This window comes from Rhopalosiphum padi, chromosome 3, assembly GCF_020882245.1.
Source record: "Rhopalosiphum padi isolate XX-2018 chromosome 3, ASM2088224v1, whole genome shotgun sequence".
Classification (NCBI taxonomy): Eukaryota; Metazoa; Arthropoda; class Insecta; order Hemiptera; family Aphididae; genus Rhopalosiphum; species Rhopalosiphum padi.
The window spans coordinates 52,315,182-52,337,049 of NC_083599.1; the positions used below are offsets into that span (position 1 = coordinate 52,315,182).

The window sequence follows — 21,868 nt, forward strand, 5'->3', positions numbered from 1 at the left end:
TAAAACTTATTGATAACTTTGATTGATTCTTCATAATTTACTTTTTGGGTTGAATTATTTTCATTTCACAAGATTGCTAACGAAGAAAGTCTATCTTCTGTTATCAAGGAGCGCAAATAAGTTTTTATTAATTTAAGTTAAGAAAAACTTCGTTCACCGGACGTTACCGTAACTGAGATCGTCAAAAATATTCTTAGAGATATCCATGTGTAAAGGAATACATCCTACATCCATAGGCGTGCGCAGAGTTTTAAATCGGGGGCAGCGAATATTTTTACCAGCTCATACATGAGTATTAAGTTAACATTTTTAAGCTCAAAAGCAAAACGTATCCTTTGACCTTTGTTGACATGTTGTATGCAATATTTCATATTTACATCTTTTCCTCAAATGTAATAATACTTTAATAGCACTTAATACATGTCCTAAACTCCTAAATAATATAATTATATAACTATATTATTTTATATTTTATACACAATAGATACATGATATATGTATAATTCTATATAAATAAATTACAGCAAATAATTACGATAGATAAATAGATAATATATTACAGAATATTTAATTAATTATATAAATTGGATAGATTCAAGTTTTAACATAAATTACAGAGAATTAAGTTAAAATAAACAATATTATGCAAAAATAAATCAAAAAAATTATCAATTTTAAAGTTAGTATGTTAGTACTGTGTAACCACAGTGTTGGGCAAAAAATGCTATGATTAATCGATGATTATAATTTATATAGGTTTTGTCTATAATTCAAAAGTTATGGATTGCATTAAATATAAATTCATTGGTTTTGTTAATACTTAGTATTAAGATAATGTAATAACTAATTTTTATGACTTATGTTAAAATTTATAAAAATTAATTATGAAAAAAATATATATTTTAACATAAATATTACCTTCTCTTAATCATAGTATCGAAAATAAATAACTTTTCATATTATGTACATGATGATACATCTGTGATAATGTTAATAATTGATATAGAAAACTGTAGAAGTCTGTTGTCGCTGTGTTTTTTTGTAACCCTAACCCATAACCTATTTAAACTATTTAAAGTTTAAACACAGAAAAGATTAGCTTGGTAGCAACTAGCAATACACTTTTTGGATAACCAACTTATTTTTTATTGAGCATTACCGGTGTGGAGTGCGATAAAAAATTAGAAAACCATAACCCAAAATATGATAAATATTAAATTTAATATTCTATTCTATTAAAATAAACCAAACGTTTATAATATAATCAACCCGAACGTACTCGTGTTATATGATAAAATGAAAAATAAGAGAAGAATATCATAGGTACCGTGTGTAATATAACATTTCCGTCTATAAACAATATGTTAATAATAATAATAATTAAAATAAAATATTAAGTATTATAAATAGTCAATAGACCAATGCTGCCGCGACGAGCTATTTAGTTGGTACTTTAGGTACTTATAACAAATAAATAGGTCGGGTTGAAAGAAGACTGCAGAATAACCACCACCACCACCACTGATCTCATGGAATTAAGTACAATTTGTTATATTTTAATTTAATTATATTTATTTACTGTTGTAGATATTTGAATGTGTTATAAAATGGATAAAACATGATTTGGATTGGAGAGAAAAATGTTTGCCACAATTAATGGAACATGCACGTCTGTCATTATTAGAATCAACACCTAGTATTATATTAAAACAAATAATTGAAGAACCTTTACTTAAAAATCGTCCTAAATGTAAATGTTATTTTCATAAATATGTCACCATTATGAATTAGAACCATATAGCTTATAATTATTATAATGTTTTTAGATAATGATGTTGTATCGGAAGTACATTCTCATTTTCTTAAGTCAGCCCAAGATTTCACTATTCCACAAACGATTCACTTTAAACCTAGACAATTTGGTAGTTCAAAAAAAATATGATTCCATTTTAATTAATATATAATAAACTTTCACAGTTACATTATCCATTTAATTTTTTCAGATTATTCTACTGTTCAATTTTTAAATTGCGTAAGTATAGTATAAGATGTTTTAACTCTACCACCAAACTATATACTATGTAGGAAGGTTGCAGAAATTGATAATTGTTGTTTGGAAGTTGGAATAGGCGTAATTAGAGATAAATTTGTTTTTGCTATGGGAGGTGAGTATATATTGAGTTCTAATTCTGTTAGTATGCTTGATGTATGGTATCTTCATTATCATCACCTTGTTGGGTACCGTTGGCAGATATGTTAGTTCGTCGAAAAAACCTAGGAGTTGGTGTATTATATGATTGTATAATATATGCTGTAAGTTATACTAATCTCTAACATTTTATAATTTGAATATATTTTATTGTATTAAATTTTAGATAGGCGGGAATGGTATTTTTGGTGGTACTTAAATACCGTAGAAGTTTTTGATAACAGTATTAAAATATGGAGAATGGTTACTAGTATGAATACTGATAGAAGTGGTTTTGTTGTTGGTGTACTCAATGATCATTTATATGCGGCAAATATAGTTTTTGTGTTTCTGCGTACTTTAATTTGGAGGTTTTATAATTTTTTTTAATCATATAGATTATAGGTAGGAGGTTATGATGGTTCATATAGTTTGAAGTCTGTCGAATGTTATGATCCCAGAAATGACACATGGATACCCGTTGCAGATATGTCTGTACAGTGTACATCACGACATATGGTCGTGACATAAATTATTACAATCTTAGGCTTATAGACCAAGTGATGGAGTATGGTCTCGAGTTTCTGATATGAATTTAAGCAGATACAAACCTGGTGATTATAATCATTTTTTTTAAATAACTTATGTGAAAAATATTGAATTTAATTACATTTTTATATAGGAGTAGTCGCACTAGATGGTTTATTGTATGTGGTGGAGTTGAAGAATCAAATTATTTTACTATAGAAGTGTATGTCGTATGACCCTAATACCAATACCTGGTCCATGAAAAAGCTGTGTAAAAATGACAAAGTCTTCCAAATATATAGTGGAGTAGTGGTTAATATACCACCAAATTATACAACTCAATAGCATTTTTAATAAAACTTTTAATAAGTCTATCAACATTTGTTTTTACGAAAAAAATTGTTGTAAATTTAAGTCAAATAATTAAGCTATAAAAATATTTAAATTATTATATTATTTACTTAACTATTTGAATGTTATCTTAAAACAACACGAGTATTATGTATACTTTTATTTCTAATTAATTAACTACATATTTTCAATTAAGATTCTAGTAAGAAGTGATTGGTATTACTTACGTAGTTTCACTATTTATCATACAAATTATTTAGTCTTTTGGTAAGTGTTTTATAACATTTACTATGAAATAAGTCATATTTTATTTTACTTTTTTTTTCACATATTTCATTCTAAACACACATTTTTACATAATTTATAATATTTCAGTTTTTATTATTTCTTGTTCATATTCATATTTTTTCTGAAAAATTATAATATCCATTTATTAAGCATTAGGTATTTATGAATAAAAAAATTATTAAATGGGGAAGTCAATCAACCCACCAGAAATATAATTGATGTTAATCTAATTTGTCGGTTATCAAAATTTTATTTTAATTAATTCTGAAAATCAAATATTAATTTCTTTTAAATTAATTAAATATTATGCAAAAGTCTGAAATCTTAAACTTCGATATTTCTAAATTTTTATACTACAGTAAACAATGTACTTGCTACACTAACGGTTACTTCCAACGCACACATTTACCCGACACGTATGACGTACCTTTATTATAATTTATAAATATTATTATTTAATATATAAATAAATTGTATTTGACGCCTTAATTATATCCTAGATACTACATTTCTTTAATTAAAGATCCCATGTTAATTTAACACGTTAAATTTAATTAATTAAACCTTATCTAAGGAAAATCTTATTCTGATCCACCATCATTACCTTACAAAAATAAATTAAATTAAGACATAATATCACATACATACATAAATCTTTAACTAACTATTCAATATTAATTTTATACCTCACTTTTATAATTATTAATTATATTTTAAATCACCCTTTTTATTAATTCATTAAAATATTACACATTTATATATTATATAGGTATGTAAAATAACATGGTAAATATTTATAGATTATCCTTCAATAGCAGAATACTAATTCACATCTCTTGCTATACAAAATAAATATATATTTTCAGATAGTGTATGTTGTATTAATTTTGTACAGTTGTTGAATATTTATTACTCAAGACGCCTGCCGAAGTAAGCAAATATCAAATATCGCAACATTTAAATAATAGTACCATAAATTTTCTACAACACATTTTTGGATTCTTTTGATCCACTACCTGAAAATCTCTACGGTGTATCCGTCTAGTCGAGACTATATAAACCGGTCTCGATGTGCTATACGATTTGAATAAGTCTAACATTTTTTTTATCATTATAGAGAAGAAATAAAAGTAGAAACATTAAAATAGGTATTTTATTTATTATAATTGAGCAGAATGCTAATTTGGAAATGTCGGTTGCAAATAATGCCAATATTTGGATGGTTAAATAAATAGTTAAACAATTATATAGACATATATAGTTAAAGAATGAGAATTAATAGACTCAAAGAGAATGAATAAATGAAAAAAAAATACTAGACATACAAACGATTAATTTGATATATTTGATTTAAGTATAATCTTCTATTCCCTGGACTAATTATACAGTAACTTATATGATTAAGAAGTATAAATATATAAGAATCGAATAAATTCGTTCAGGAAACAGAAGAACATACTTCAGAAAAGCCAAATTCTTCACAGAATGTCAATATTCTCAATATTTTGAAGAATTCTATGGTAAATTATATGATTAAGAAGTAGAATAATTGAAGAATCGAATAAATACGTGCAGCAAACAGAAGAATAAACTTCAGAAAAGCCAAATTCTTCACAGAATGTCTAGATTCTCTAAAATTAGAAGAATATTAAATGAAATTTGATGATTAAGATGTAGAATAATAGAAGAATCGAATGAATACGTTCATGAAACAGAAGAATATACTTCAGAAAAGCCAAATTCTTCACAGAATGTCAAGATTCTCTAAAATTAGAAGAATATTACATGAAATTTGATGATTAAGATGTAGAATAATAGAAGAATCGAATGAATACGTTCAGGAAACAGAAGAATATGCTTCAGAAAAGCCAAATTCTTCATGGAAAGTCAATATTCTCAATAACTTAAAGAATTCTACAGTAAATTATATGATAAAGATGTAGAAAAATAGAAGAATCGAATGAAAACGTCCAGGAAACAGAAGAATATGCTTCAGAAAAGCCAAATTCTTCATAGAAAGTCAAAATTCTCTAAAATTAGAAGAATATTAAATGAAATTTGATGATTAAGATTGTAGAAAAATAGAGGAATCGAATGAATACGTCCAGGAAACAGAAGAATATACTTCAGAAAAGCTATATTCTTCATGGAAAGTCAATATTCTCAATAATTTAAAGAATTCTACAGTAAATTATATGGTTAAGAAGTAGAATAATTGAAGAATCGAATGAATACGTTCAGAAAACAGAAGAATATACTTCAGAAAAGCCAAATTCTTCACAGAATATCAAGATTCTCTAAAATTAGAAGAATATTACATGAAATTTGATGATTGAGATGTAGAATAATAGAAGAATCGAATGAATACGTTCAGGAAACAGAAGAATATGCTTCAGAAAAGCCAAATTCTTCACAGAATGTCAAGATTCTCTAAAATTAGAAGAATATTAAATGAAATTTGATGATTAAGATGTAGAAAAATAGAAGAATCGAATGAATACGTTCATGAAACAGAAGAATATACTTCAGAAAAGCCAAATTCTTCACAGAATGTCAAGATTCTCTAAAATTAGAAGAATATTACATGAAATTTGATGATTAAGATGTAGAATAATAGAAGAATCGAATGAATATTACCACGAAAAAGTGAAATATCTTTGAGAAAAGCCAAATTTCTTCATAGAAGAGTCAATATTCTCAATATTTTGAAGAATTCTATGGTAAATTATATGATTAAGAAGTAGAATAATTGAAGAATCGAATAAATACGTCCAGCAAACAGAAGAATTAACTTCAGAAAAGCCAAATTCTTCACAGAATGTCTAGATTCTCTAAAATTAGAAGAATATTAAATGAAATTTGATGATTAAGATGTAGAATAATAGAAGAATCGAATGAATACGTTCAGGAAACAGAAGAATATGCTTCAGAAAAGCCAAGTTATTCATAGAAAATCAATATTCTCAATAATTTAAAGAATTCTACAGTAAATTATATGGTTAAGAAGTAGAATAATTGAAGAATCGAATGAATACGTTCAGAAAACAGAAGAATATACTTCAGAAAAGCCAAATTCTTCACAGAATGTCAAGATTCTCTAAAATTAGAAGAATATTACATGAAATTTGATGATTAAGATGTAGAAAAATAGAAGAATCGAATGAATACGTTCAGGAAACAGAAGAATATACTTCAGAAAAGCCAAATTCTTCACAGAATGTCAAGATTCTCTAAAATTAGAAGAATATTACATGAAATTTGATGATTAAGATGTAGAATAATAGAAGAATCGAATGAATACGTTCAGGAAACAGAAGAATATGCTTCAGAAAAGCCAAGTTATTCATAGAAAATCAATATTCTCAATAATTTAAAGAATTCTACAGTAAATTATATGGTTAAGAAGTAGAATAATAGAAGAATCGAATGAATATTACCACGAAAAAGTGAAATATCTTTGAGAAAAGCCAAATTTCTTCATAGAAGAGTCAATATTCTCAATATTTTGAAGAATTCTATGGTAAATTATATGATTAAGAAGTAGAATAATTGAAGAATCGAATAAATACGTCCAGCAAACAGAAGAATAAACTTCAGAAAAGCCAAATTCTTCACAGAATGTCTAGATTCTCTAAAATTAGAAGAATATTAAATGAAATTTGATGATTAAGATGTAGAATAATAGAAGAATCGAATGAATACGTTCAGGAAACAGAAGAATATGCTTCAGAAAAGCCAAGTTATTCATAGAAAATCAATATTCTCAATAATTTAAAGAATTCTACAGTAAATTATATGGTTAAGAAGTAGAATAATAGAAGAATCGAATGAATATTACCACGAAAAAGTGAAATATCTTTGAGAAAAGCCAAATTTCTTCATAGAAGAGTCAATATTCTCAATATTTTGAAGAATTCTATGGTAAATTATATGATTAAGAAGTAGAATAATTGAAGAATCGAATAAATACGTCCAGCAAACAGAAGAATAAACTTCAGAAAAGCCAAATTCTTCACAGAATGTCTAGATTCTCTAAAATTAGAAGAATATTAAATGAAATTTGATGATTAAGATGTAGAATAATAGAAGAATCGAATGAATACGTTCAGGAAACAGAAGAATATGCTTCAGAAAAGCCAAGTTATTCATAGAAAATCAATATTCTCAATAATTTAAAGAATTCTACAGTAAATTATATGGTTAAGAAGTAGAATAATAGAAGAATCGAATGAATATTACCACGAAAAAGTGAAATATCTTTGAGAAAAGCCAAATTTCTTCATAGAAGAGTCAATATTCTCAATATTTTGAAGAATTCTATGGTAAATTATATGATTAAGAAGTAGAATAATTGAAGAATCGAATAAATACGTCCAGCAAACAGAAGAATAAACTTCAGAAAAGCCAAATTCTTCACAGAATGTCTAGATTCTCTAAAATTAGAAGAATATTAAATGAAATTTGATGATTAAGATGTAGAATAATAGAAGAATCGAATGAATACGTTCAGGAAACAGAAGAATATGCTTCAGAAAAGCCAAGTTATTCATAGAAAATCAATATTCTCAATAATTTAAAGAATTCTACAGTAAATTATATGGTTAAGAAGTAGAATAATAGAAGAATCGAATGAATATTACCACGAAAAAGTGAAATATCTTTGAGAAAAGCCAAATTTCTTCATAGAAGAGTCAATATTCTCAATATTTTGAAGAATTCTATGGTAAATTATATGATTAAGAAGTAGAATAATTGAAGAATCGAATAAATACGTCCAGCAAACAGAAGAATAAACTTCAGAAAAGCCAAATTCTTCACAGAATGTCTAGATTCTCTAAAATTAGAAGAATATTAAATGAAATTTGATGATTAAGATGTAGAATAATAGAAGAATCGAATGAATACGTTCAAGAAACAGAAGAATATGCTTCAGAAAAGCCAAGTTATTCATAGAAAATCAATATTCTCAATAATTTAAAGAATTCTACAGTAAATTATATGGTTAAGAAGTAGAATAATTGAAGAATCGAATGAATACGTTCAGAAAACAGAAGAATATACTTCAGAAAAGCCAAATTCTTCACAGAATGTCAAGATTCTCTAAAATTAGAAGAATAATACATGAAATTTGATGATTAAGATGTAGAAAAATAGAAGAATCGAATGAATACGTTCAGGAAACAGAAGAATATACTTCAGAAAAGCCAAATTCTTCACAGAATGTCAAGATTCTCTAAAATTAGAAGAATATTACATGAAATTTGATGATTAAGATGTAGAATAATAGAAGAATCGAATGAATATTACCACGAAAAAGTGAAATATCTTTGAGAAAAGCCAAATTTCTTCATAGAAGAGTCAATATTCTCAATATTTTGAAGAATTCTATGGTAAATTATATGGTTAAGATGTAGAATAATTGAAGAATCGAATGTATACGTCCAGGAAACAGAAGAATATGCTTCAGAAAAGCCAAGTTATTCATAGAAAATCAATATTCTCAATAATTTAAAGAATTCTACAGTAAATTATATGGTTAAGAAGTAGAATAATAGAAAAATCGAATGAATATTACCACGAAAAAGTGAAATATCTTTGAGAAAAGCCAAATTTCTTCATAGAAGAGTCAATATTCTCAATATTTTGAAGAATTCTATGGTAAATTATATGATTAAGAAGTAGAATAATTGAAGAATCGAATAAATACGTCCAGCAAACAGAAGAATAAACTTCAGAAAAGCCAAATTCTTCACAGAATGTCTAGATTCTCTAAAATTAGAAGAATATTAAATGAAATTTGATGATTAAGATGTAGAATAATAGAAGAATCGAATGAATACGTTCAGGAAACAGAAGAATATGCTTCAGAAAAGCCAAGTTATTCATAGAAAATCAATATTCTCAATAATTTAAAGAATTCTACAGTAAATTATATGGTTAAGAAGTAGAATAATAGAAGAATCGAATGAATATTACCACGAAAAAGTGAAATATCTTTGAGAAAAGCCAAATTTCTTCATAGAAGAGTCAATATTCTCAATATTTTGAAGAATTCTATGGTAAATTATATGATTAAGAAGTAGAATAATTGAAGAATCGAATAAATACGTCCAGCAAACAGAAGAATAAACTTCAGAAAAGCCAAATTCTTCACAGAATGTCTAGATTCTCTAAAATTAGAAGAATATTAAATGAAATTTGATGATTAAGATGTAGAATAATAGAAGAATCGAATGAATACGTTCAGGAAACAGAAGAATATGCTTCAGAAAAGCCAAGTTATTCATAGAAAATCAATATTCTCAATAATTTAAAGAATTCTACAGTAAATTATATGGTTAAGAAGTAGAATAATTGAAGAATCGAATGAATACGTTCAGAAAACAGAAGAATATACTTCAGAAAAGCCAAATTCTTCACAGAATGTCAAGATTCTCTAAAATTAGAAGAATAATACATGAAATTTGATGATTAAGATGTAGAAAAATAGAAGAATCGAATGAATACGTTCAGGAAACAGAAGAATATACTTCAGAAAAGCCAAATTCTTCACAGAATGTCAAGATTCTCTAAAATTAGAAGAATATTACATGAAATTTGATGATTAAGATGTAGAATAATAGAAGGATCGAATGAATATTACCACGAAAAATTGAAATATCTTTGAGAAAAGCCAAATTTCTTCATTAAAGAGTCAATATTCTCAATATTTTAAAGAATTCTACAGTAAATTATATGATTAAGATGTAGAATAATAGATGAATCGAATGTATACGTCCAGCAAACAGAAGAATAAACTTTAGAAAAGCCAAATTCTTCACAGAATGTCAAGATTCTCTAAAATTAGAAGAATATTAAATGAAATTTGATGATTAAGATGTAGAATAATAGAAGAATCGAATGAATATTACCACGAAAAAGTGAAATATCTTTGAGAAAAGCCAAATTTCTTCATTAAAGAGTCAATATTCTCAATATTTTAAAGAATTCTACAGTAAATTATATGATTAAGATGTAGAATAATAGATGAATCGAATGTATACGTCCAGCAAACAGAAGAATAAACTTTAGAAAAGCCAAATTCTTCACAGAATGTCAAGATTCTCTAAAATTAGAAGAATATTAAATGAAATTTGATGATTAAGATGTAGAATAATAGAAGAATCGAATGAATATTACCACGAAAAAGTGAAATATCTTTGAGAAAAGCCAAATTTCTTCATAGAAGAGTCAATATTCTCAATATTTTGAAGAATTCTATGGTAAATTATATGGTTAAGATGTAGAATAATTGAAGAATCGAATGTATACGTCCAGGAAACAGAAGAATATGCTTCAGAAAAGCCAAATTCTTCACAGAATGTCAAGATTCTCTAAAATTGGAAGAATATTACATAAAATTTGATGATTAAGATGTAGAAAAATAGAAGAATCGAATGAATACGTTCAGGAAACAGAAAAATATACTTCAGAAAAGCCAAATTCTTCACAGAAACTCTCAACTGTATTTTTGTATATTTCTTGAATATTATATAGATGTCTTATGAACCACTTTTTTATATACCAAAAATACTAAAATTTAGTCATTCAAATATTCAATATATAAACAAATTATCATATTTCTTGTATATAATGAATAGATATTTCTTATATATTTCTATAAACATACCACAATATTTGTTAATATCTCATAAATATTCTGATATCTTGTAATCATGACAATGTTATATTATCTTTTTCATATAAATATTGAAAATATAGTATACCAGGGATATATTATGTATAAATATTAACTAAATAAATAGGTATAATTATTAATAGGTGATATTTATATTATGAAAAATGAAAAGGGTCATCTGCACCGTTTTTAAATTTCTATAATATTATTAAATTAATTTTATTAATTTAATTAATACTTAGTTATTAGAATCTTAAAAGATTTCTAATAATGAACAAAAAAATATTTTTAATTTTAACTTAATTTTATGGAATACTACATACAATATTTTGATATGAATATTATGTAAGTAATTTAGTAATTATAGTATTATATAATATTATTTATATATTATGAAGAATTAGGACTTTTTTTTTCTTATCTTGATTTTGATGTTGTGAGCCATTTCCCAATAATAATAATTATTTCATCGTCTGAAGAATTATTAAATTTTAACTTCCTTATAGCATCTTAAATCAATACAATTTAATTTGATATTACTTTATTATTGTAAAGAGTATTGAAATATATTTACCAAAAATTGCCTTGTTTAATAGTAAAATATAAATATTTTTCTTATTTTCAACCCGAAATATGTAAAAATTTTCAAAATATTATCTGCCAAAACTTTTTTCAACATTTTGTAAATCATATCTTTTAGAGTTTTATCTCCTACTCTAGTAGGTTCAATAACCTATAATTTACAAATTATTACAGTATTATTTCAAAAAATACATTTAAAATGATTACTCATAATTTATTACCACTTTATTCTTATAACCTTCTTCATATTGTAATCTGTGTTCTAAATCATTAAATATATCTTACGTTGTTATGGCCATGTGGATACAAAATAGTCAATTTCTTCAGCAAAAATGGTTTTTAAATTTGAATATTGTTTTTGTGCATCAATATTAGACAATTGCCCTAAAATTTATTGTTGAACATCAGAAATTTTCATGACTCCAACTTTGATATATGCTAAATAATTGAGAAGTATTTTGTCGTTTACTAAAAGTAAAAACAAAATATAAGTATGAATTACCTTAAATTAAAAAGTATATTTTTTTGTGTTTTGTTATTTTAAATTATCTACAAATACACCATCCTAGTTATGACAATATATCATAATTTATAATATGATAGTAATTTTAATAATTAATACTGTTAACGTGAGGTTTTGAATAATACTAAAACATTTAAAAATATTTGTAGAATACACATTTTAACACCTCAGAAATTAACAAATTTATTTTATGTATCTATAAAGCTATATTAATAATAGCTGTATTAAAAATATAATATATGTATGGTATTCATTTTCATTTTATAGTCTAAAATAATAAACAATTTAATAATATTCTTAATTATATTTTTAATATATAGGTAGGTGGTTTATTATTAATTTTTTTTTTTATTATTATTAAAATTGATTGTACTATAGAAAAAAAATATGTATTATACTTATAGTTAAATTTATTTTTATGTTAATTTAAAATAATATATACTATAAATTAATATTATAAAATTAAATTAAATGTATATTATATCATAGATTAATACTTATAAAGTAGAAAAATACCAACCATTATTATTCTGAGGACTAGATTGAGGAGTTGTAGAATTTGTCATACAAGTAGAATTTGGTTCGTTCATATTCATGTTAATAACTAGGTATAATAATTAATATCAAAAAATAAATAACTATAATGTTTTCAATTATTTTAACAATTAGTATTAAATAAACATTCCACCGTGGAGTGTCGTCACGCGCGCATGTGCTCCGTAATGAAATATAATATATTTTTTTTTTTGTGCTCAAACATTCGATCGTCAACTCGAATTGCGTACCTACCAAAATATTCATCAAAGTACCACCGATCCGTGCATATTACTCTCAGCTTCCGTGAGACCCAGTTCTCCGAGAATAGCTGATGATTAAGGAATTTTTAATTAGCCGGTAAGAATTGTATCACATATTACTGTCACAACGTTACATTCACCGCGCCCAGCGCAGCGCTCTCCGCGGACTTATCGCTACCTTATCTCCCATCTCGCTTACGGTGAAATAGAGATACACGCAACTAATAATTAGTTAACCACATTAATTAAACTACGCGAACCCACATTTATACATATTGCATTTATAATCATTTAATCTGACTACTCCGAAATTCAAGCCGGAGTTCCGCAAGGTGCAATTGCAGCCCCTCTACTTTTCGACATATTTACCGCGGACCAACCTACTTCCACTAATGCCTTTGTAGCAGAATACGCTGACGATAAAGTGATTATCTCAACACACGAAAATCCACTCACAGCTTCAAACATGCTTCAATCCCACTTCACTCAAAATTGAAATCTGGTGTAAAAACTGGAAAGTAAAAATTAATGAATCTAAATCCTGTCATATAACTTTCACGCTAAAACAAGGCCTATGTCCCTAAATCACTTTCAACAACATCCAAATTCGCATCTCACTTACAACAAAATACCTCGGTGTTAACTTTGATAAAAGACTAACGTGGAATCACCATACTCACACCACCAAAATTAAGCTAAACTCTTGCCTTCGTTCCCTTAACCACTTCTTAAACTCTAAATCCAAACTTTCAATCAGTACCAAACTATTGCTGTACAAAAGCCTGCTAAAACGTATTTGGACGTACGGCGTCCGAATTTGGGGTTCAGCAAAAAAATCAAACATTAAAAAAATTCAAGTTGTCCAAAATAAAACTCTATATGTCTAATTACAAACGCGCCTTTCTATGTCTCGAACCACACCCTACACACTGACTTAAAACTACTAACAGTATTAGAAACCGCCTCTAAATCCTACAAACGCTACCACGATTCACTTCGCGATCATCCAAACATTCTTGTGAAAAATCTTTCCAACCCAATGTCTGGAAACCCCCCAAAAAGACTAAAGAGGAAATGGTGCCGCGACCTACTCCTTGACTAACTCATAAAAAAAAAAAAAGCCGGAGTGTCGCCAGTGGGCGGCTCCTCCACTCAAGCCCTTCTGTTAAATTTTGTATTTCTTTTTATAACCATCCATTATGCTTATTATACTAAACACTGTAAAGATTGTATAAATAAAATAAATGTTAAAAAAAAAATAAATAAATAAAATCAATACCATTATTTTTATAGACAGATAAAGCAAACTTTCCAGGAGTATTGCCAATGTTAACATTATATTCTGGTTTATTTACTGTAATAACTTCATATGAAAATTGATTTGACATAAATATGAGTTTGGATATAATATCATTATCACCAAAACACATAGGTTTAAATATTGGTTTACAGTTATTATCCAAATAATGACTAGATATTTAAGTTGCTAATTTAATACTACAGAGATATAAAAAATGCAATATATGCAATTGTATACAAAATAAATATACAATGGATATTAATATCAACATTTTGCTGTGTGGATTTGCTATTACAAATTGTATATACATATTATATCTAAGTTTAATCCTCTAACAAATAACAATCAGATAACGCAATCGAGCAGTTTCACAAATATGAAATAACGTTCAATGCCGCGGTAGACAAATAAGTCATGGACTCATAATTTTCGGTGGTGTTGTTTAATTATTTTGATTTTTTCTTCTGGCTATTTGTAATTACATTACTAATTGAATGGTGTATTTGGCTTTATATTTGGTCTAAAAATACATCTGTTATTTCAATTTTTCCCGGAATGTAAAGACGGAGCCGATTTTATTAGTACAATACATTTATAGGTGCCTACTACTGCATATTATCGTCTAACAAATTTAATTAAACCTAGAAGGTTCAAGGTTTCAATTAAAATATTATTTATAAATAATTATAAGCAAATATTATATGTATAGGTTCTACAATGATATACATGTATACAGGGTGTAACAGAAAGGTAAATTGACAAGATAAGATAATAAAGATAAATGACAAAATGCATAGTCGAATGTGAGCATATTTATAAAAGTAATAGATAATGAAGTAGAGCGCCGTCGGCCGATGTCGGCGCGTACCTAGTCGATCGGGCAGAAATTCGTTGCGGCGATATGGACGATATGGTTACGGCACGGCAAAATATGTGCCACGGCATTGAGCATTTAAACTGTATGGCGTGTGCTATACCCGTCGCCCGAGTGTATGTCGTATGACCAGTCGCGCATCGAAAACACCTTGCTTCGCCGCGCCGTTCGCAAACCGCAATAGTAGGTGGTGGATGAAAGTTTGGAAAACCAATCACAAGCCGAATGCGTAAAAACGTGCGGCGAGTATGGTGTAGTCAGCAGTCCCATAGATTGAATATACTAGTATATTAGTACTATATATTCTACTGTATTTAATCTATGGCTGTCCATAGAATAGGTAAGAAATAAGAATTTACTGATACTGAATATAGTCTTTTATACGTTAGAGTCGTTAGACCATAGGGCATAGACCTATTAACTAAATGGACTGCGCCTTCTACACCCCCTGCCTACCGAACAACTCAGACAACATCAGATAAGCAAAAAGGGGTATTGTGGAAGAAAAAATTTATTATATCTTGTTTCTTCCATTTATTATATATATTATTGCCCAAGGCGCAGTCCATTTAGTTAATAGGTCTATGCGTTAGACCATTGTTCGGTACAGTTGGCAATGTTAGTAATAACTAGAGAACGGATTTACATATTTTTATTGGAATGAGATATTTTAAATCTGATTGTGGACATTTGCTGTCTGTGGACCGTGCCTTGTAAGTATTGTAATTTTTTTTATTTTTTTTTACAATTTTTTAAATTTGTTTTTTGTATATTAATAAGTTGCTAGGACGCGATTTTGAAAATTAATACCATTATTAAATATTATATAAAAAATTATGATAACAATTAGGTAAAATTTACAAGTATCTATTTTTCTTCTTCTTCTTCTTCTTCTTCTTCTTCTTCTTCTTCTTCTTCTTATTATTATTATTATTATTATTTATTTTTCAATTACAATAAAATATCCACAACAATTGTTTAAATAGAAATAATTATTTTACCGGTAAATACCTATGGAATGTTAAAAACATTTCAATATAAAATGCTCATAAAAAATTAAAATGACCCGGTAGATTTTTTTTCATATAATATTAGTTGGAAAACAAATTAAGAACCTTATTGTCTTAACTTTTCAAATCTTAGACATGAAAACAAATTTTTATAAATTTCTAACTACAAAATAATTTGCTAAATTTCGCGAATTCTGTGAATTCTGACTTCTTATAACACTTATAAAAGTATTGTCGTATGTTGTGACTATATAAGATTTTCAAAATTTTTTATTTTAAACATTTAAAACATATTATGAGCTTTATATTAAATTTTCAAGCATTTCTACCCAATGAAAAGTTTATAAATATCTATGTACTATATGGAAAAAAATACTTAAGAAAATTGAAAATTTATAATTATATAAAAATAATAATATAAATATTTGGCGGAATTTTCAATTACCTACAGTTATTCATTTTCGAGTTACACAAAAAAACAACAACATCTATTTTGTCAAAAATTGGTTTTGAGTAGAAATTCACGTTCTCTACAAGTTTTTGTCATTAATTTTTTTTCTTATCAATAAAAAAAAATACTGTGGTATTTCCATTTCGAACTCTTAAAAGTAAAAAATAGATCAAATTTTTTATCCAAAACCAAAATCAAAATTGAGGATTGAAGTATCTTATCGATTATTTATCGTGTATACATACAAAAAAAACACATATAATATAAACTTTAAAATTCATAATGAAGACATTTTAAGACAATTAATAATATTAATTTAACAATTATTTATTTTATAATAGCTTAAAAATATCTTAACAGTTCAGTATAAATAGGAATTATGTAGTTGTACCTTGAACTTACATTAAATATTCAGTTTTAAGTGTTTTAAACACAAAATTATATAAAAATTAATAAACAATTTTAACATATATTAAAAGGTGTTAAATATGTCAGTAAACAAAATGGGCGACTTACAAACTTCAACGTATGAAAATGATTTAAAGCCTGTTGTACAATTCAATGAACCAATACATTTTACAAATAGCTTTCACGCTGTTAAACTACTTGAAGACTTACAATCCTTACGAAAGTATGTTGGGATTATTTTATCTGTCTTCAGAGTAAATATTAGTAATACCTTTTTTTTTTTTAGTCACAAAGAGTTATGCGATATTACATTGAAAACAGATAATGGTACAATAGTAGTTGGACATAAAAATGTTCTAGTAGCAGCTAGTAAATATTTTCGTGATATGTTTAGTAGTGTTGATAAGAACAACAATGTTGTTATTATAAAGAATTTAGATTCCTCTGCCTTACAAATATTAATAGATTATATTTATACTGGAAAAATAAAAGTCACCAATGAAGATGTAAAGGTATAATTATTTGAATTGTTACAGATTTGAATATAAATTATTAAAATCCATTATTGGTACTTCTAAAGGTTTTGTTACCAGCTGCAAAAATCCTACAGTTAGATTATGTAAGAAGAGCATGTGTTGAGTATTTACAAACACATATAAATTCTTCAAATTGTCTTAGTATCAAAACATTTGCTGACTTACATAAATGTACGGAATTGAGGTCATGTTCTGAGGTGTTTATTAAGAAAAATTTTTTGTAAGATATATATAACTTATTTATATCTGTTGTACCTTTATAATATAAATGTTACAATTATTTTTTTCAGAGAAATGGTTAAATACGATGAGTTCATATCCTTAACTTGTGAACAAATAATTGAACTGATATCCTATAATGATATTGCTGTTCCATCTGAAGTAAAAGTAAGCTAACTAAAATTGATAATTATTGTACTTAGGTCTAATATGTTTGGAAAACTTACATAACATAAAAATTTAATATAAAATAATTTTATATGTGCATGGATGCTTGAACTAAATAAAACAAAATCTCTTGTTTTACAGAAGAAAAAAAATTGTGGTTGAGTAATAGGTATTGATATAATATTTCACATTTCTAGAAATCTATACCTTACTATTATAGTTGTTATCATGTATTTAATATTTATATTTCATACAATAAATAATGGTTTATGTCCATAAATTACAAATAATAAGCTTAATATAAATAAACTACCTAAAATCATATATTATGTATTATTACTAAAACTTGACATAATCAAAATATTGAAACTACAAAATTTTAAATTTATTTTTATGTTATAAATATATAATAAATATTTCTTTGATTGATATTAAAAAGAAGGAACCTGTGAACTATTTGGACCCTCGTGATAATCATACACCAATGCAGTAGCGTAGCCAGGATTTTAAAATTGGCAGGGTTACACCCAAAAACTAAAAAAATATAGTCAATAATTAACAATGACAGTTCATTTTTATATTAAGTTGATACAGCTGATGGGGGGCAAGGTCCACTGCCCCCCTGGATATGTCACCGTTATTGGATTGTATAACAAATAAATAGATCTGATCAAAAGAAGATAGAACAGCCACCACCACCACTGATCTTATGTAATTAGGTATATTTTGTTGTATGTTAATTTAATTGTATTTATTTATTGTTTTAGATATTTGAATGTGTTATAAATTGGATAAAACATGATTTGAATACTAGAGAAAAATATTTGCCACAGTTAATGGAACATGTACGTTTGCCATTATTAGCATCAACGCCGAGAATATTAAAAAATATAATTGAAGAACCTCTACTAAAAAATTGCCCTATATGTAAATGCTATTTTCATAAATATGTCACCATTATGAATTCAAAATATATATTTTATTATTATTATAATGTTTTTAGATAATGATATTATATCAGAAGCATTACATTTTCTTCTACTTAAGTCATTTCAGTATATCACTATTCCACAAACAATTCGCTGCAAACCTAGACAGTTTGGTAGTTCAAAAAAAGTATGATTCCATTTTGACTAATAAAGGGTGATTCTTTTATCGTCGAACACTCATTATTTCAAAAATTTTTGACTTTGTTTTTTTTTTTTTCAAAATTTTTAGTTTCGTGTTTTTCTTAAACTATTTAATATTTTTATTTTTTCACCCTTATATTTAATAGTGAAACCACTATCAACTTTTAATTTTCAAATGGCAACTTATGTTTAAAATGTCATAAAATAATGAGTCGTCTATTTTTTATGAATTTTAATATTAAAATTATAATTTTTCATTTAACCGTTAACAAGTTAGCTGCTCAAAGTTAGGTGGTTTGAGGCTTTCTGGTGTTCGTCCACAAGTCATTACGGTTGTGTGGCTTGATTATAATACAATTATTATTTACAAAGATTTAATTTCTTATCAAAACTACTAACATACCCCTGGTTATTATCTAAATTAGATATAAAAATATATTATTCATCATTGAATCGAGATAATATGTACTTATTATTATTATTTATTTCTTATGTGACTACTGGTCTTCAGAAACATGAAGTATTATAGAAACTGAGAACCATCTAACTTTTAAATGCTGTATTTCGCTAACAAATTAACGAAAAATAATAATTTCAACATTAAAATTCATAAAAAAATAAATAACTATAAATTTACTACATTTTTAATATACTTTGCCATTTAAAAATTAAAAGTTGATAGTGGTTCCACTATTAAATAGAAGGATGAATATAATAATAATTGTATAAAGAAAAGCATGAAACAAAAAATTTAAAAAAATCAATACGTGATAAAATAATGTTTAATGATTTAAAATCCCTGTATATAATATATCTTCACAGTTACTTTATCCATTTAATTTTTTCAGATAATTTTACTGTTTGAATGTTCTAATAAATTGATTAAGTATAGAACAGAATGGTATGACCCAGAAACCAATCTATGTAAGAATGCAGCAGTAATGAAGGATTATCATTTGGATTTTGGTATAGGCGTAGTTAGAGATCAATTTGTTATCGCTATGGGAGGTGTAATAAATAGTGTACATTCTCAATCTGTTAGTATGCTTGATGTATCTTTATTATCACCTTGTTGGGTACCGATAGCAGATATGTTAGTTCATCGAACAAACCTTGGAGTTGGTGTATTAAATGATTGTATATATGCTGTAAGTAGAAGTTATATTAATCTTTTACTTATTTTATATTTATTATATTTTATTGCATTACATTTTAGATTGGTGGCTATGATGGTGCTGATAATTTGTTAAGTAGTGTAGAAGTTTTTGACATCAGTATTCAAAAATGGAGAATGGTAGCTGAGATGACTACTAAAAGAGGAAATTTGGGTGTTGGTGTACTAAATAATCTTTTATATGCGGTGAATACATTTTTTATATTTCTATTTTAATTTTCAATTTATATAATTTAATTTAATTATATAGGTAGGAGGTTGTGATGGTTATAATGATTTAAAGTCTGTTGAATGTTATTATTCCATACTTGACATATGGACACCAGTTGCAGATATGACTGTACGTCGTAACGGTGTTAGTGTAGGAGTCTTGAATGGTGCTATATACGCTATAGGTGGTTATGATGGTGGTAGTGATGGTGGTAGTGATGGAGGGAATGATGATAATAGTGACGGTCACAATAACAATGATCATAGTAGTTATATTAGAAGTGTGGAGATTTATAGACCAAGTGATGGATTATGGTCTTCTATTGCTGATATGAATTTAGGCCGATACAAACCTGGTAATTAAATTAACTATTTTTTTTAAACCTTTGTTAAAAATATTGAATTCAATCAACATGTTTATATAGGAGTAGTTGCATTAGATGGTTTATTGTATGTTTTGGGCGGAGATGAAGAATCAAATTATTCTACGATGGAAGTGTACGACCCTAATACCAATGTTTGGTCCATGAAAAATTTATCTAAAAATAGCAAAGACTTTCAAATATTTAGTGGAGTAGTCGTTAATAGACCGCCGAATTTTACAAAATAATTATCATTTATAAAAAAAAAATTAATAATTCTATCAATTTTCGTTTTTGTGAACAAATTTGTTGTAAATTTAAGTTAAGTAATTAAGCTATATAATCAATTAAATCACATGGTACTAACAAAATGTTATATTATTTACTTTTTACATTATAATTCTTGCGACTAATATACCGTAAAGAAGGATTACCATTTAGGTACTTATCCTAACGTCAATAACCATTTAAACCCAGTTTTAGACTGCAAACTTCAATGATGGTACTATTATTGTAACTATATAAATATAAGAATATTACTATATAGGTGTAATATTGAATACACTGTTATTGACGGTCAATAATTTATTATAGTAATCTTAATCTGAATGTTAAGACTTAGGTATAAGTTTATTAGTTTATAACAAGAAAAATTTACATGTTTTTTTTTTTTTTATATATAAACTATTTAATTATGATACGTGTAAGGCAGCATTTCTTAGACTGGGTTCCTCTGAGATTATTTCAGAGTTTTACGAAACTTAAATCTTTTTTTCAAAATGTTCAATAAAATTATTTTAAAGATTACTAACGGCTAGTAGAAAAAAAATGTTTTTATATTAATTATAGTATTTATTGTCACAAAAGGCCGTGTTGACACTTACCATTTCCAACCACTTTTATGTGTGAAACAGAGTTCTCCACTTATGTATCATTATAAACAAAATACTGCAACAGACTTGATGGCTATTAATATAATAATACAACTTTCATCAATAAAGCCCAATATTAAGAATGTTTTTAATAATAAAAAGCAGCAACTTTACTCATCTCATTAAAATTGTTTTATTATTTTTATTATTAATTTGAAA

At 26.3% G+C, this 21,868-nt stretch overlaps 2 protein-coding genes across 3 annotated transcripts; both read left to right on the top strand.

Annotated features, from left to right (window-relative positions):
- Window positions 1-2,016: 2,016 nt before the first annotated feature.
- LOC132925179 (kelch-like protein 5) lies at window positions 2,017-3,198 on the top strand. Its single transcript, XM_060989593.1, has 4 exons — window positions 2,017-2,317; window positions 2,376-2,518; window positions 2,594-2,802; window positions 2,871-3,198. Exons 1-3 carry the CDS (start codon window positions 2,209-2,211, stop codon window positions 2,717-2,719), a joined length of 378 nt encoding a protein of 125 aa, XP_060845576.1. The 5' UTR covers window positions 2,017-2,208; the 3' UTR covers window positions 2,720-2,802; window positions 2,871-3,198.
- An 11,916-nt stretch (window positions 3,199-15,114) lies between these two features.
- LOC132927352 (kelch-like protein 2) lies at window positions 15,115-21,649 on the top strand. 2 transcript variants are annotated; one of them, XM_060991864.1, is made up of 11 exons: window positions 15,115-15,449; window positions 17,050-17,201; window positions 17,265-17,490; window positions 17,559-17,734; window positions 17,805-17,901; window positions 18,669-18,828; window positions 18,905-19,017; window positions 19,880-20,179; window positions 20,248-20,391; window positions 20,456-20,771; window positions 20,841-21,649. In XM_060991864.1, the coding sequence occupies exons 2-11, from the start codon at window positions 17,059-17,061 to the stop codon at window positions 21,023-21,025; spliced, it is 1,860 nt and encodes a 619-aa protein (XP_060847847.1). In that variant the 5' UTR covers window positions 15,115-15,449; window positions 17,050-17,058; the 3' UTR covers window positions 21,026-21,649. The 2 variants fall into 2 exon arrangements, with proteins under 2 accessions (XP_060847847.1, XP_060847846.1); XM_060991863.1 differs by lacking the exon at window positions 15,115-15,449 and adding an exon at window positions 15,717-15,822.
- Window positions 21,650-21,868: the final 219 nt, after the last annotated feature.